At 44.6% G+C, this 12983-nt stretch overlaps 1 protein-coding gene across 3 annotated transcripts; it reads right to left on the bottom strand.

Annotated features, from left to right (window-relative positions):
• Window positions 1-325: 325 nt before the first annotated feature.
• On the bottom strand, window positions 326-10619 carry LOC117060262 (uridine phosphorylase 1-like). 3 transcript variants are annotated; one of them, XM_033172473.1, is made up of 7 exons: window positions 10216-10619; window positions 9916-10068; window positions 7628-7786; window positions 6673-6787; window positions 6244-6453; window positions 1711-1857; window positions 326-521 (listed from the first exon to the last, which is right to left on the bottom strand). In XM_033172473.1, exons 2-7 carry the CDS (start codon window positions 9991-9993, stop codon window positions 382-384), a joined length of 849 nt encoding a protein of 282 aa, XP_033028364.1. In that variant the 5' UTR covers window positions 9994-10068; window positions 10216-10619; the 3' UTR covers window positions 326-381. The 3 variants fall into 3 exon arrangements, with proteins under 3 accessions (XP_033028364.1, XP_033028363.1, XP_033028366.1); XM_033172472.1 differs by having other exon boundaries at window positions 9916-10033; XM_033172475.1 differs by lacking the exon at window positions 1711-1857 and having other exon boundaries at window positions 9916-10033.
• Window positions 10620-12983: the final 2364 nt, after the last annotated feature.

The raw sequence follows: 12983 nt of genomic DNA, 5'->3' as shown, positions 1-12983 counted from the left end.
AGCTGGGAAATAAGGGTTTGGGTGGTCCCTGAGGTACCATGGAGCTAAGTAGTTCAGGACATGGTAATACAAGGACTTCCATGGTAGATGGGCAGCCGGTAAGGCTATTTAACAATGGTGTCACATGTCTGCTAGATGCCTCTACCAGCAGTCTGGCCACCGCATTCTACACCAGCTGAAGCTTCCAAACCAGACCCAAGGTTTATTGTGTGTTCATCATGCTTGCTCTCATTTCCAATTATAACGATAATGTGAATGAGGAATGTGAATAATACGAAGCAGGAACTGCGGTGCGACTGGGTGTGGAAGAAATGGCATGAATGAGTTTGTGAAGGAACACGGGATTTTAATGAAAATGAGAAGTTTAAAGAAGAAGAAATGTCACTTTCCCCCAAGACGCTTCTTAATAAACTGCCCCACCAACTTCTGGGGTCTCTCTTCGTATTCAACCAGGACTTCATGAGAGCTGGTGATCTGGTCCCCTTGAAGCCGATTCAGGAGTGTGACACAGACCACAGCACCTAGAGGTCAGTGAAAGAAAACAGGAGAGGACCCCAAATGTGACTTCAAGTAACACAAAAGAATGAAGAAGCCAGAAGCCAACTTCTCTTGCCTGCCTAATGATGCTGTGATAGTCCATTAACATTTTTGTTTTCTTCCCCCTATTATTATTATTAAAATATGTATACTGCCCTTCATCCATATATCTCACGGCGGTTCACAGCATAAAAATACAAGATGAAAAAACAAGATACATAATAAAAGCAAGAACAAAAATAAATCAATAAGCCCACTCCTACCCACTACACATTTAAAAGCATTCAAGTAAAAATATGCAAAAGGCCAAATTCTGTTTTCATGCTAGCCAAGATGATGATGATGATTATTATTATTATTAGTAGTAGTAGTAGTAATACTAGTAGTAATATAGTTAGTATTTATACCAGTTCTGGTCACTTGACTTCAAAAAGGATATTGTACAGTTGGAAAAGGTTTAGAAAAGGGCAACTGAAATGATCAAGCGGGTGAAGCAAATCCCCTATGAGGAAAGGCTGCTGTGTTTGAGAGTTTTTAGTTTAGAGAAAAAGCAAGTAAGAGGTGGCATGATAGAAAAGACTTCAATGCAAATTTAGGAAGGGGGCTGTTCCCTTCCAAGAGGGCTTACATTCAACACTAATGCACTTAATGCAAGGTCCACAGCTTTCTGGAGGGCTCAGAGCCCCCTGACATCATATGACATCAGAGCTGCCCACCTATCAAAAGTAGCCCAAGAAAGGGTGTCTACTTTTTGTTCTGGCCTGCTGGACAAAAGTGGCTAACCGTCCCTGGCTTAAACAAACCACAGTTTAGCATTATGTGTAAAATAGGCCACCGTCCTCTTCCAAGGATGATTTGATGCAATCTGATACCTGCATGTAAAGAGCCTCATTTGAATGTCTCCTCCCACATTCTCTTTTAAAACTCGGCAGATATATCTGATACACTCTTGGTATTACCATCAACAAATTTTGTCCACCATCAACCCTGATGAAGAACTATGGATAACACAAAAGCATGCACACTATTTTGAGAAATTTTGGTTTGCCGGATCAAAGTATCACCTTAATAGGAATTGAGCATTAGCTAGCAGCTACCCAAGAGGCTGAAATTCATAGATCAAAGTTTGACCATTTCTATAGCAGATGCATCAAGACTGGCTGCATGAGTTACCTTTGATACCACTAAGATTGCACATCGCTGCAACAATGGCAGATTCCATCTCAATATTTTTTACTCCAGCCTCGTGAGCTGCCTTTAAATATTTCATTTTGTCTTCCTCCGTGTAGGAACAGATAGCACCATCAAGGCGAGCTTGACCTAAAAATATCACATCATATATTATTGACACACCTTGCACACAGAGACAAATCACATTTAACAATACCTCAGTCTCATATTTTGATAGTGTTATGGGTTTGGGGGGGATCAGTCTAGATTAGGGGTGGCCAACTTCCAAGAGACTGAGATCTACTCACCGAATTAAAAACTGGCAGTGATCTACCCCCCTTTTGGGGGGTTCAGGTCAAAGTTGTTGAGCTTCTTTAGGGAAGAAGAAAGCGACATTCAGCTTTTTTTTTTTTTTTTTAGGAAGGAAAGCCCTATTTTTGGTGGTTTGGGTCGTTTTAGGGGTGCAGGACAAAGATTTTAGGGGAGCCAAAGTTTTTTAGCTTCTTTGGGGGGAGCCACTGATCTTCCGGTAATCTACCACAGACGTCCAGTGATCTACCGGTAGATCACGATCTACCTGTTAGACATGCCTGGTCTAGATGACACCTGTGGTTTGTTTCCTAATCTTTAATCCTATGTATAGGAAACTAGGAAGCTTGCTTAACCAGTCGGGCCAGTTCCTTTGTCAAGGTTATGACCTTAATTGCTTAGTCTTTTGCATCTTAAAGGAGTGAACTCTGGGAATGGGATAGTGGCTTCCTATGAATTCTTAGCACCCTTAACAAACTACAATCCCCAGAGTTCTATGGGGGGGGGGGAACATGACTGTTTCCGTATTCAGTAGATTTCAGTGAATTTCTGCTCCCGTTTTTGTTTTCGTCAAAATTCTCTGACCACCCTGGTTAAGGCATTCACTTTCACTTCCAATTTCCAGACTTAGAATCACAGAATCATTGAACTGTTGGAAAGGGACCCTGTGGGATATCTAGCCCAATTCCTGCACTTTGTCAGGGGGATATACCTGTTGCGCTTTCCCACTAAACCTCTAAGCTCCATCACTGCCTTGTGCTCTCTCTTCTCCCTTATCCCCACCTAAGCTTTTAGGAATGTCAATTTCTTTATTCAAATATTTTTTGCCCCACTGGTTTTTTTACCCCAAAGACACCCAGAGCAGCTTACAGATCAATTTTAAAAGAAAAGATGATCCCACATCAAACAGAAGTGCCTTTTACCAGCTGCAGCTACCCATATTGCTCGCTCCATAAGACGCACCTGACCATAAGATGCACCCAGTTTTTAGAGGAGGAAAACAAGAAAAAAAATTCTGAGGAAGGATTGGGGGGGGGGGGTCACATTTTTGGAGGGGGTGCTCCTTCAAGTACTGTCTGTGGAGTGTCTGCCTCCTGCCTGACCTTTCGCACTCCATCGCCTTCTCCTCCATGCCTTCTTCAAACTGGTGTCAGCCCCCCCCCCGGTGCATATTTAGGGAGGGCATCTGGGGCAAGGGGGAATATTCTGGGAAAGTTTCAGGATGGGCAGTTTCTAGAGTGGGCAGAGCTGGGATGGGGGCAGGGGTTAAGAGGGAAGGCTTGGAAAGAAAGGGTCTCTTACAGGCTCAGGGGGCAAGAGCGCATATTTTGGGAACGTTTCAGGGAGCACGGGGGAATATTCTGGGAAAGTTTCGGTTTCTAGGGTGGACAGAGCTGGGATGGGGGCAAAAGCGACAGCCTCTCCGGGGCTGAGCCGGGCTCTCGCTTTGCTTGCTTTAAAGGAGGAGCCCACGGAAGGCAGGCAGGCAAGCCCGGCTCAGCCCCGGAGAGGAGCCTCCTCCTCCTCCCGCCCTCCGCTCGCTCTTCCTGGGGCGGAGATAGGCTACCAAGCCTGCCCCAGCGAGAGGCAGCGGTGGTAGGAGAGAGCCGCTTACACACTGCAGCTTTTTTTCCTGTACAGTGAGCAGGGAGGAGGGACGCATGGCAGCCCCGTCTGCCCCTCCTCCCTGCTCTCTGTACTGCAGGCTCCTGTCCCTGCTCTTGTGGGCATTGGGGGGGGGCAGGAGCGGGGGGGGCGGATAAGCGGCCGAAAGGAGCAGGGGCTGCAGTTGGGAGAGGCGCTGCGCTGCACTGTGCCTCTTCCAACCGCGGCCCTGCTCCCCGCTCCCACGAGCACCAGAGGGGGCAGTGGCAGAAGCGGGGGCAGGCAGATGAGCAGCCGAAAGGACTCCTTTCAGCCGCTTGTCCGTCCGCCCCCACCCCCCGACACCCGCAAGAGCAGGGACAGGAGCCTGCGGCCGGAAGAGGTGCAGGCTCCGGCAGCAGAAGCATCCCTCCACTCGTGACTGCAGTGGCTGCCAAGGGATTCCACTGCCGCCCAGTGCCTTCGCTCCATAAGATGCACAGACATTTTCACTTACTTTTTAGGAGGGGAAAGGTGCATCTTATGGCGCGAAGGCACTAGGCGGCAGCGGGATCCCTTGGCTGCCTTCGCTCCATAAGATGCACAGACATTTCCCCCTTACTTTTTGGAGGCGGAAAGTGTGTCTTATGGAGCGAAAAATGCGGTAGTTCGACAGCTTCGGCCATTCCTGGATTGGGAAGAATGGTTGGCAGAGTTTGTTGTACTTCTGTCCTATTTTCAAAATTTCCTCACTGGCTTGTTCATTCAGTCTGTCTATTTTATTCTGTACTTCATCAATCTTTCTTCTTCTTCTTCTTCTTCTTTGGCGATCACTTGTAGCTGAGTAAGATTGTCTTCCATAAACACGGTTTTAAAAGTGAGTCCGTAAGTGACTGTGGAGACCAATTCTGGATCCACATGTCATTCCACAGTGGGGACATAGATTTCTGGGTGGGAGTGATCACAGTGAGGGCTTGCCAAGCGTGCCTTCCTCTTAGGGTGTTTCTCCCTTTTGTCCTGAGTTCGAGTGTCTTCAAAACCCATGACATCTTTGGTAATGGCTGTTCTCCAATTGGAGCGCTCGCAGGCCAGTGTTTCCCAGTTGTCGGTGTAGTATAATTTTTTAAGATTTGCCTTGAGAGAGTCTTTGAACCTCTTTTGTTGACCACCAGCATTACACTTACCATTTTAAAGTTTGGAATAGAGTAGTTGCTTTGGAAGACAATAATCAGGCATCCGAACAACATGACCAGTCCAACGAAGTTGATGTTGAAGAATCATCGCTTTGACACTGGCATTAGTTTGCCTGTCTTCCCAGGTGATGTGTTAAATTTTTCGGAGACACCATTGATGGAATCTTTTGAGGAGTTGGAGATGTCGTTTATAAGTGGTCTATGTTTCACAAGTATACAGTAAGGTTGGTAGTACCATAGCTTTGTAAACAAGCATGTGCAATTGCTTCCTGCTGCTCTTTGTCTGAGATCTCATCAGCCCCATCGTGGTTGGAGTTGAGCTCCTTCTTGCTGACTGTGGCCACCAGCGCCCACATGTTGGGAGCAAGAGGAGGTGGGGAAAGCAAGCGAGAGAGAAAGGCAGGCAGGGACGGAAAGAGTGGAAGATCCACGGAGCCTCGCCTCAGACAGGGCTTAGCTGGAGCCGCTGCTTCTCCTCCTCCTCCCAGCTCCTCCTCCTCCCAGCTCCTCCTCACACCTATAAATAGTTTTAACAATAACCAAGGGAACATACAGTGCTATTTTTCTAGAAAAAGAGATGCTGGAACTCACCATGAACACCTCCCTCGTTCTCTTAGAATAGCAATGGCAATTGCGCCCACCTGAGAGGTGCCGGAACTGAGTTCCAGTAGGTTCCCCCTGAATAAAAAGCCCTGGGAACAGAGAAATCTCTGCTGAGCTGCACCCACAATTGTGAGGTCTGAAGAGGTTATGATGATGCTGCCCCAGCTGTTGCCATTGGCTGAGGACACTCTGTGATGCCATAAAAGCAAATGGTGGCCAGCTGAGTGGATATAAAGGTGGTCCTTTGCCTCTTCCCCAACAGGACACAGCAGGCAACATTACAGTCACTTGGCTCCAGCTTGCTTGATTTGGTCACTGTGTCTGTGTTCCTGCCCCAGCCTCAGAGGAGGAGGCGTTGTGGGGAGGAGCACACGGATGTAAAATAGAATGTCCCTATTTTCATCTGAGGAATGTTGGAGGGTCTGTCTCTGTTGCACAAGGATGCTCCACTCATGTAATGGAGAATCCAAAGTCATCCTTGGAATAGGAAGTAACTAAGATAAGAAGCTTTTCTTCTTTACTAATGAGACCTCTGTGTGCATTAGTATAGTGGGGTGGGGGGGAGAGGAGGGGCAGCTGCCCCCCATCAATAAAGATAAATAAAAATACATAGCTAATTGAGGTTCTGCCCCCCCCAACACAAGGCCTGCCCCCCCCAACAAAAATCCTGGCTACGCCCATGTCTGTGTGTTTTATTTTACCTTTTAAGCAATGCTAGCAATGCGTGAATGAGACAGAACAGGGTCATAGGACTGAGTAACTTCAAACTGAATTACATCACCCCCCTCCCATTCCTGCCTGGGACACAGTATTCAGACCAAATGGGGCTCCATTGCAGCAGTCTTACCTTCATAGAAATCTAAGGTGCACATTGTGTTCCCAATGACCGTGTTGAACTGATGCAGTTCCTTGCCACATTCCAGCAGTTCCTCAGCCAACTTCTCATCGAGGTTTGTGTTGCGAAGAACAGACTTCCCCAGGACCATCTGTTCTAACTGAGGCTTGAAAGAGGCATCGACAGCCTGTTTGGTGATCACCACAGATCCTGGCTCCAAACCTGTTTATATACATATGCCTTTACTTCCTTTCATTTTAGCTGGCACCGACTTAAAAGGGACCTCCCCAAAGTTTTCACCAGTCTGATTTATCAATTTCACAGTATAGATCCGTTTCCCATAGTGATTTTAGGGAGCCTGGTTCGATCTAAGCACCACAGCCATCAACTGCAAAAACATTTATTTAGAGGGGGAAGGGGGAAAAGACTAAGAGGAAATACCTATTCCGCCAGATGTGCCAATGCGAATAATGATGACGTTGGAGCATTTAGCATGATGCAGAAGTTTGATGAGCTCATGCAACATAGTTGCAATGGAAGACATCCCTATCCCATGCTGAAAAGGAACAACAAACAAGCACCCCCTTCTATCATCGGAAGAATTTCCCACTGAAGATAAATATACCAAATAGCTCCGGTCCCGTTCCCCCCCCCCATCAGCAACAGAGATATAATTGCTTTTAAATTATCTGTGCTCCCAAGAAAGCTAGTGTGATGTAGCTATCAGAGTGTGGGATTAGAACCTGGGAGAGGCCAGGGTTCGAATCCCCACCCAGCTACAAAGCTCACAGTGATCTTGGGTCAGTCCTTCACTCTCAACCTGACCTCCCTCACATGGTGGTTGTGAGGATGAAATGAGGAAGAGGAGACCTACGCACACCACCTTGAGCTCTTTGGGGAAAGGTGGGATATCCCGTATTTTTCCATCTACAAGATGCCCCCATGTATAAGATGCTCCCTATTTGGGGGGACTCCGATTTAAGAAAATGGGGGATGTATCCATGTATAAGACGCCCCCCCCCAATTTTTGACATTTTTAAGGGGGAACAACCTAGTCTTATATACGGAAAAATACAGTTAATGTAATAAACAGACCTGGATGAACTCTTTAATATTTATTTATTTCCATCCTTCCCTTCGAAAAAAGTTTTTCGAAGCAGATCTGCCATTCATGAAGTACAGCAACGTCTATGGCAGAATGGAAATGAAAGCTGAAGAGTAGCAGAACCTCAGGGCCAGTCAGCTACTCTCAGCCTAGCTTACCTCATGGGGTTGTTGTGTGGATGTGACTGGGAGGGGAAGCCAACTGTTTGTACACCACCCTGAGATCCTCAGGGGAAAGGTGAGAGACAAACTCAATACAGTAAATAAGTAAGATAACGGCTTGTGTACTTACGCTAAGTGCTAGCACAGGGCCAGCTTTGTACATGGCGTACCGATCCATTGCGGCACAGATGTTGGGCAAGTCGCAGGTCGGGCTCCCGATGGCCAGCTCCTTAGCGATAGATGTGATGAAGGCTTTCATCCGCAAAGGGCTTCCACCAGTGCATACAAACTAGACCCAATGGCATTTCAAAGAAAAAAAAGGAAGATTTTTAAAATAATATTACTCAGTCTGCTAAATGCAGATAGATCTAGCTATTCTGTAAAATGTTACTGGTGTTATATATTAGATGGGGGAAATCATTTTTATTTATTTTTTTATAAGAATTTATTGACATTTTTACTTATAACAACATACAACCTTAACCACACCTACATTTATACACATACAATACAAATACAATTACACATCTAATACAAAAATTGCCATGATTTTTCTTCTTAATTAGACATCTCAAAAAAAAAAAAAATTTCTTTTTCCAATCTTGACAGTTGACTTCCCCTGCCTTTTCACCTTCGAGTTTATATCCATATTCTACTTTTTAACCTCTTCATTTAAAAAATTAAACTTAATTATATATATAAAATAAAACATTCATCTTAATCTTCATCTTAATTTTAATCGTCTTAATCTATAAACTTAAACCACTTAAATTGACTTTATTTATACTACATCCTCATAAATCCTCACAAATCATCCTCATCAAATCTATCTCTTCTATCCTTTGAACTGCTGCTAATAACATAAAAACTTGAAATATCTCTTTTCATGTTCAAACAAATAATAAAACAAACTATTGTTGACAGTGTTCACCCTCCGATTTCAAAATACCATAACAGGTTGCTTTAGATTTTACTTAATACTTCACCCCACACCCCCTCTGTCCATTCTTCTTCTCCTGATGGCATCAGCACTGAACTTCCATGCAACTTCCCTCTCCCAACGTCCACAGATCCAGGCACAGTCCAAAGCTCTCCTTGCCACGAGCTCCGAGGTATCCAACTCTCCCTCTCTCAGCTTCTCCGGTTCTTTGTAGCATTCCTTTTCTTCTTGTAAATACCTTAATTCTCTGTCCCTGGCCCCCGAGCTCACACCTCGGGGACTGGATATAGCAAATCTTAACATCGCCTTGGGGCTGCCACCCCCAACAAGCGAATTTCTTCTCCGAAGTAGCTCATTCATTTCTTCCCATCTTTGCATCCATCCTCTCAGCTCTTTGACAAGATTTTCTTCCAAAGTGTCAAAAGTTTTGTAAGCCTCCTCTGTGGGCAGTTGGTTCCATTTCAGACCCCCACACAAGACTTTGACTTTTCTGTAAAGTAGTTCCACCTTCAAGGCAGTGAGCCTTTGTTCATCTGTTAGTCCAGAGTTCAATACCAGTTCAAGGACAAAACCCAGCATACTGGCAGAGGAGGAGGAAGTGGGTATCATATTTCTTCTCCTGTCTCTTTGTTCGTCGCCATTTTCCTAAACTGGAGCGCAAACACCGCAACTTTAAATAGAGATATTTTCCGCTAGTTAGCTTCCCAAGAAAAAAGTTTGCCAGTCTCATGTATCGATTTTAGATACTTTATGACCAGTTCTGTGGCAGCAATCCCTCAAATTGGTTAAATTCTTAGGCTCGAAGGGAGGGAGGCAGGCTGCCTTTCTCCTTCCCCCCGGATCGTTCCAAAAACACGATTTCTGCCAAGATTATTTACTCACGACCACCGGGTTCCTTTAGCTCCATTCTTCACAGGTAGAACTTAGACGCTCACCGCGGGCTTTGCCGCCGCATTTGCATCCCGGTTGGGGCATATCCCTGTAAGCCCGGCTCCGTTGTCCCTTCACCCCCACTCCCCCTTTACAGGGGGGCAGGGGAAGGGTTCGGAGCCTCCGCGGGCGCAGCCGGGGAGCCCAGGGTGCGGGACGCTCTTCCCGCACCCCAACCGGAGCCGCGCGCTGCGGTAGCGCGGCTCCTAACCCCCGGGATGGACAAGGCGCTTCAGACCCGAAGCAGCCTTCGACCACCCAGTGATGGCGTCGCCGCCGGAAGTCGCCTAGATGGGGGAAATCAATTCAGTTCACACTGAAAGGTGAATCTACCAAATTCACACCTTCTGAAACAATAGAAGTGAAACACAGCTCGCTATTAAAATTCACACTAATCTAGAATTTGTAATGTAGCTCTCCAGCCAAACAATGTAATTCCATCCTTAGGTCATCAGTTATTCCTTAAGTACCTCTCCCAAATCCAATTTTCAGCCATCAGAGACAGAGTTTAATGATTCAGTGTTCTGACACAACATTCGTTTTCTTACCTTCACGTCTCCAAACAAGGCAGGTAAATTGTGGGTCCCAGTTCCAAGAGCTAAATGATACAGGACGTCCTCTTTCATCTTCTGAAGGTGGGGGTTGGGGACACAAATGGTGGTTTCTCTATCAATGCAGAGTAGACGGGCATGAGTTCATAGCTATGGCACAAAAACAAGTAATGTCTAAGGAAACAGCAGGATGAGTGCCATGACCTCTTAATTATAGCTTTGATCCAACCCTGGTATTCTAAAGCCAACCAATCGTTTCAGTTAATCCAACTGGATCATAACACTTTTTACACTTACTTTGATGGCTGTTCTCCCTCTGCCTTCTTAGCTGTGCCTGTAGAAGCCATTCTATGTGTCTAGAGGCTGAAGAAGAAAAATATTGGAGATAAACCAGCATCTTTAGAGACCTACTATTATCCTGTTATGCACACCCCAGGTTCTGAGTGGTGAGAGACTCCAAGGTTGCCGGCACTTTCCCATGGTTTGGTTGCGATGTCCTTAGGATATATGATTTTATTCATTTACGCATATATATAACAAGAGCATAAGATGAAGGTGCTCTTGTCACTAGCACCATGGCAGATTTTGCTACCCCATTAAGGTTTCTAGGAAGGCCCTCAAAGTTATAGCTTTGGTTCCAACAGAAGAGAGCAAGTCAAGCTTCCCAGTTCCAGACCAGTGTAAGAAAAAAACGCTATCCCCTACTTCTGGGGAAACTGCCAGCCGGGTGAGGTGAGGGGTCTATTCCCACATAGCTGTTTCTATGGCAACACATCTGTACTTGACCAATTCTTTAGATGTGCAAAAAGGATGCTTAACGGATTGGGCAAGGACTGTTAGCAAAGAAGCAAGTGTGACCAAAAATTTAGACAAGTATAAAACAACAGGCTTGGAAGGGACGCAATGATAAATACCAAAGGTACTTTTTAAATCTGTTTTAGTATTTTAACATTCGTATGTTTTAAAGTAGGGTTGCAAATTTTTCTTCAATTATCTTCTCTAAACCCCTTTGAGGTTTTTGTTTTAAACAATCAAGCGGTTTATAAATTTTATGAAATAAATAATAAGATAATAGCAGCCAAACCAACCAAGCCACCAAACCTACAACAATAACAAAGCAAATAAATAAGTGACAAGGTTATAAATAAAATGCTTTGGTGATAAGTTTATGTACAGGAAAGATGGGGCATTCAACTGAACTAACCCTACAATCTTCATATGGTCAAGAGTTAAAGGCACACATCATTTTGTGCAGAAATTGTGGCGGGTTAGGAAGAAGTTCATTCAATCTCGGGGTTGGAAGGGATCTTGCAGGTTATCTACTCTGATCTCCTATTCAGTACAGGATCTGTATGTAATGCAGGAGTCAGTTACAGCATCTCTGGCAGAGAGTGATGTAGGTTCCTGCTTTAAAGACCAGCCAAGAAGAAGTCTAAACTTCCTAAGACACTCTGTTCCATTTTCAAATAACTCCAACTTTCTTTAAAACAAACAATTGGTTTAATTGTTTTAAACTGCAAAACTATGCCTTAATTTACCTGTTGGCCTACCTGCTCATTTCTGATGATCTACAGGATTTTGTACACCTGAAGTAGTATTAAACCATAGATCTATGCAGGTTGGGTTTTCAATCTTATGGGAGGGTCTGAAGGAGGAGAATCTCTCCTGCCCCAGGATAACCTCTGTTTCAATTACACTTAGGAACTGTAGTTCTGTGTCTACAGATCACTGACAGTATGATCAGCAACTTTACCTGACCAGAACTCCTAAAATTCTTTGAGAAAAATCCTTGACAATTAACCTGGATGAGAAGCATCAATGGACCAAAAAAATCACAACTCTCTAACAGACTCATGTGAACTATTTTTCTGCCATAAAAAATAGTATTTACCTTTTTGTCTAAGAGCCCCTCTGCTCTCTGAAAGTACTTCTCCAACCTGCATCCTCTGAAACAATGGCTGCACTGATGTCATTTATCTTTCTGCAATGGAAGATCTGATTGGCCATCCAGTTCATTACATCATAATATCACAGAAATTGTTCCCTCTCAGAATACCAGAATTTGAAGGAGTCCACCAGAGTAGATTGGCAGTGGGTTCCAAAGAGACCAAAGAAAGTCTCTCCACTGGGCTGAGTGTGAAATGGGATTCAGTTCACATTTAAAGGCAAATCTAGCCAATACAAAACACAGCCATCCTTTGGAATTTGCATTTCTCCGAATTTTGCAGTGTACTTCTCCAACCAAATAATGCTTGCAAAAATGAAGATACTAAGGGAAAGTGTGCATCAACATTAATATATCAGTAAAAATACCAAAAGTGAGTTATTTGCCTGCAAAATGTGTTTTAGTCAAAACTGCATACAATAAAATATGTGTTTCTTAGGAGAAACTCACTAGTGATTTTCCTGTGGATTATATATATATATATATATATATATATATATGTATGTATGTATGTATGTATAGATAGATAGCAGGTGGCCAAAGAAACATGTAAAACTGAATTTCAGGAAAAAATTGGAATTTGGAAAAATGAGAAACTGAGTGTGAACTGAAATGCAGGGCTCCTTCAATTCCTACACTTGGCTAACCACTGCTCACTGGCAGAGAAAGGAGTGTGTGGTGGGGGTGGTCCACTCCGGGTGTCATCCCTGAGGGGGGTGTCATCACCATGGGCAATTGCGCAGCAGTTGGACATGCCTAAAGTGGTTGCTGCCTGTACTGCTGTTTACCACCCCCCCCCCAGTGGTTCATCATATGAGTGATGAGAGATCCCAGGGGTACCCAGGGTTCGTGTTTCCCTCAAAATGAGGTACAGCACAGACTATGGTGTCTTTATGATAGGTGGTTTATTTACACACACATATACAGGGTGAGTCTTTTAAAAGAGGCCCCGTGGAACATGTGTACTCTGTATCTATGGGGCCTTTTTTAAAGGACTCACTCTGTATAACCTGAGCGCATGATGGAGGAGTTTGTGGCATTAACACCCCAAAAGGGTATTGTTTCTCTCATAGCCGCATCCTTGGATTCAAACAGAAATCAAGCATTGTTTTCTCTTCCT

This window comes from Lacerta agilis, chromosome 15 (assembly GCF_009819535.1).
Source record: "Lacerta agilis isolate rLacAgi1 chromosome 15, rLacAgi1.pri, whole genome shotgun sequence".
Lineage (NCBI taxonomy): Eukaryota > Metazoa > Chordata > Lepidosauria > Squamata > Lacertidae > Lacerta > Lacerta agilis.
Note: the sequence above shows the minus strand (reverse complement) of the source record. Positions and strands in the feature narration are given on the sequence as shown.

What these genes read in the sequence shown, in the direction of transcription:
- LOC117060262 (XM_033172472.1), bottom strand. Translation starts at nt 10,265, where the DNA reads ATGGCTTCTACAGGCACAGCTAAGAAGGCAGAGGGAGAACAGCCATCA. An exon ending in CCTTGTTTGGAGACGTGAAG is followed by an intron (nt 7,787 to 9,915) that starts GTAAGAAAACGA and finishes CATTGGGTCTAG; the next exon opens with TTTGTATGCACTGGTGGAAG. An exon ending in CACCTTAGATTTCTATGAAG is followed by an intron (nt 1,858 to 6,243) that starts GTAAGACTGCTG and finishes TGATATTTTTAG; the next exon opens with GTCAAGCTCGCCTTGATGGT.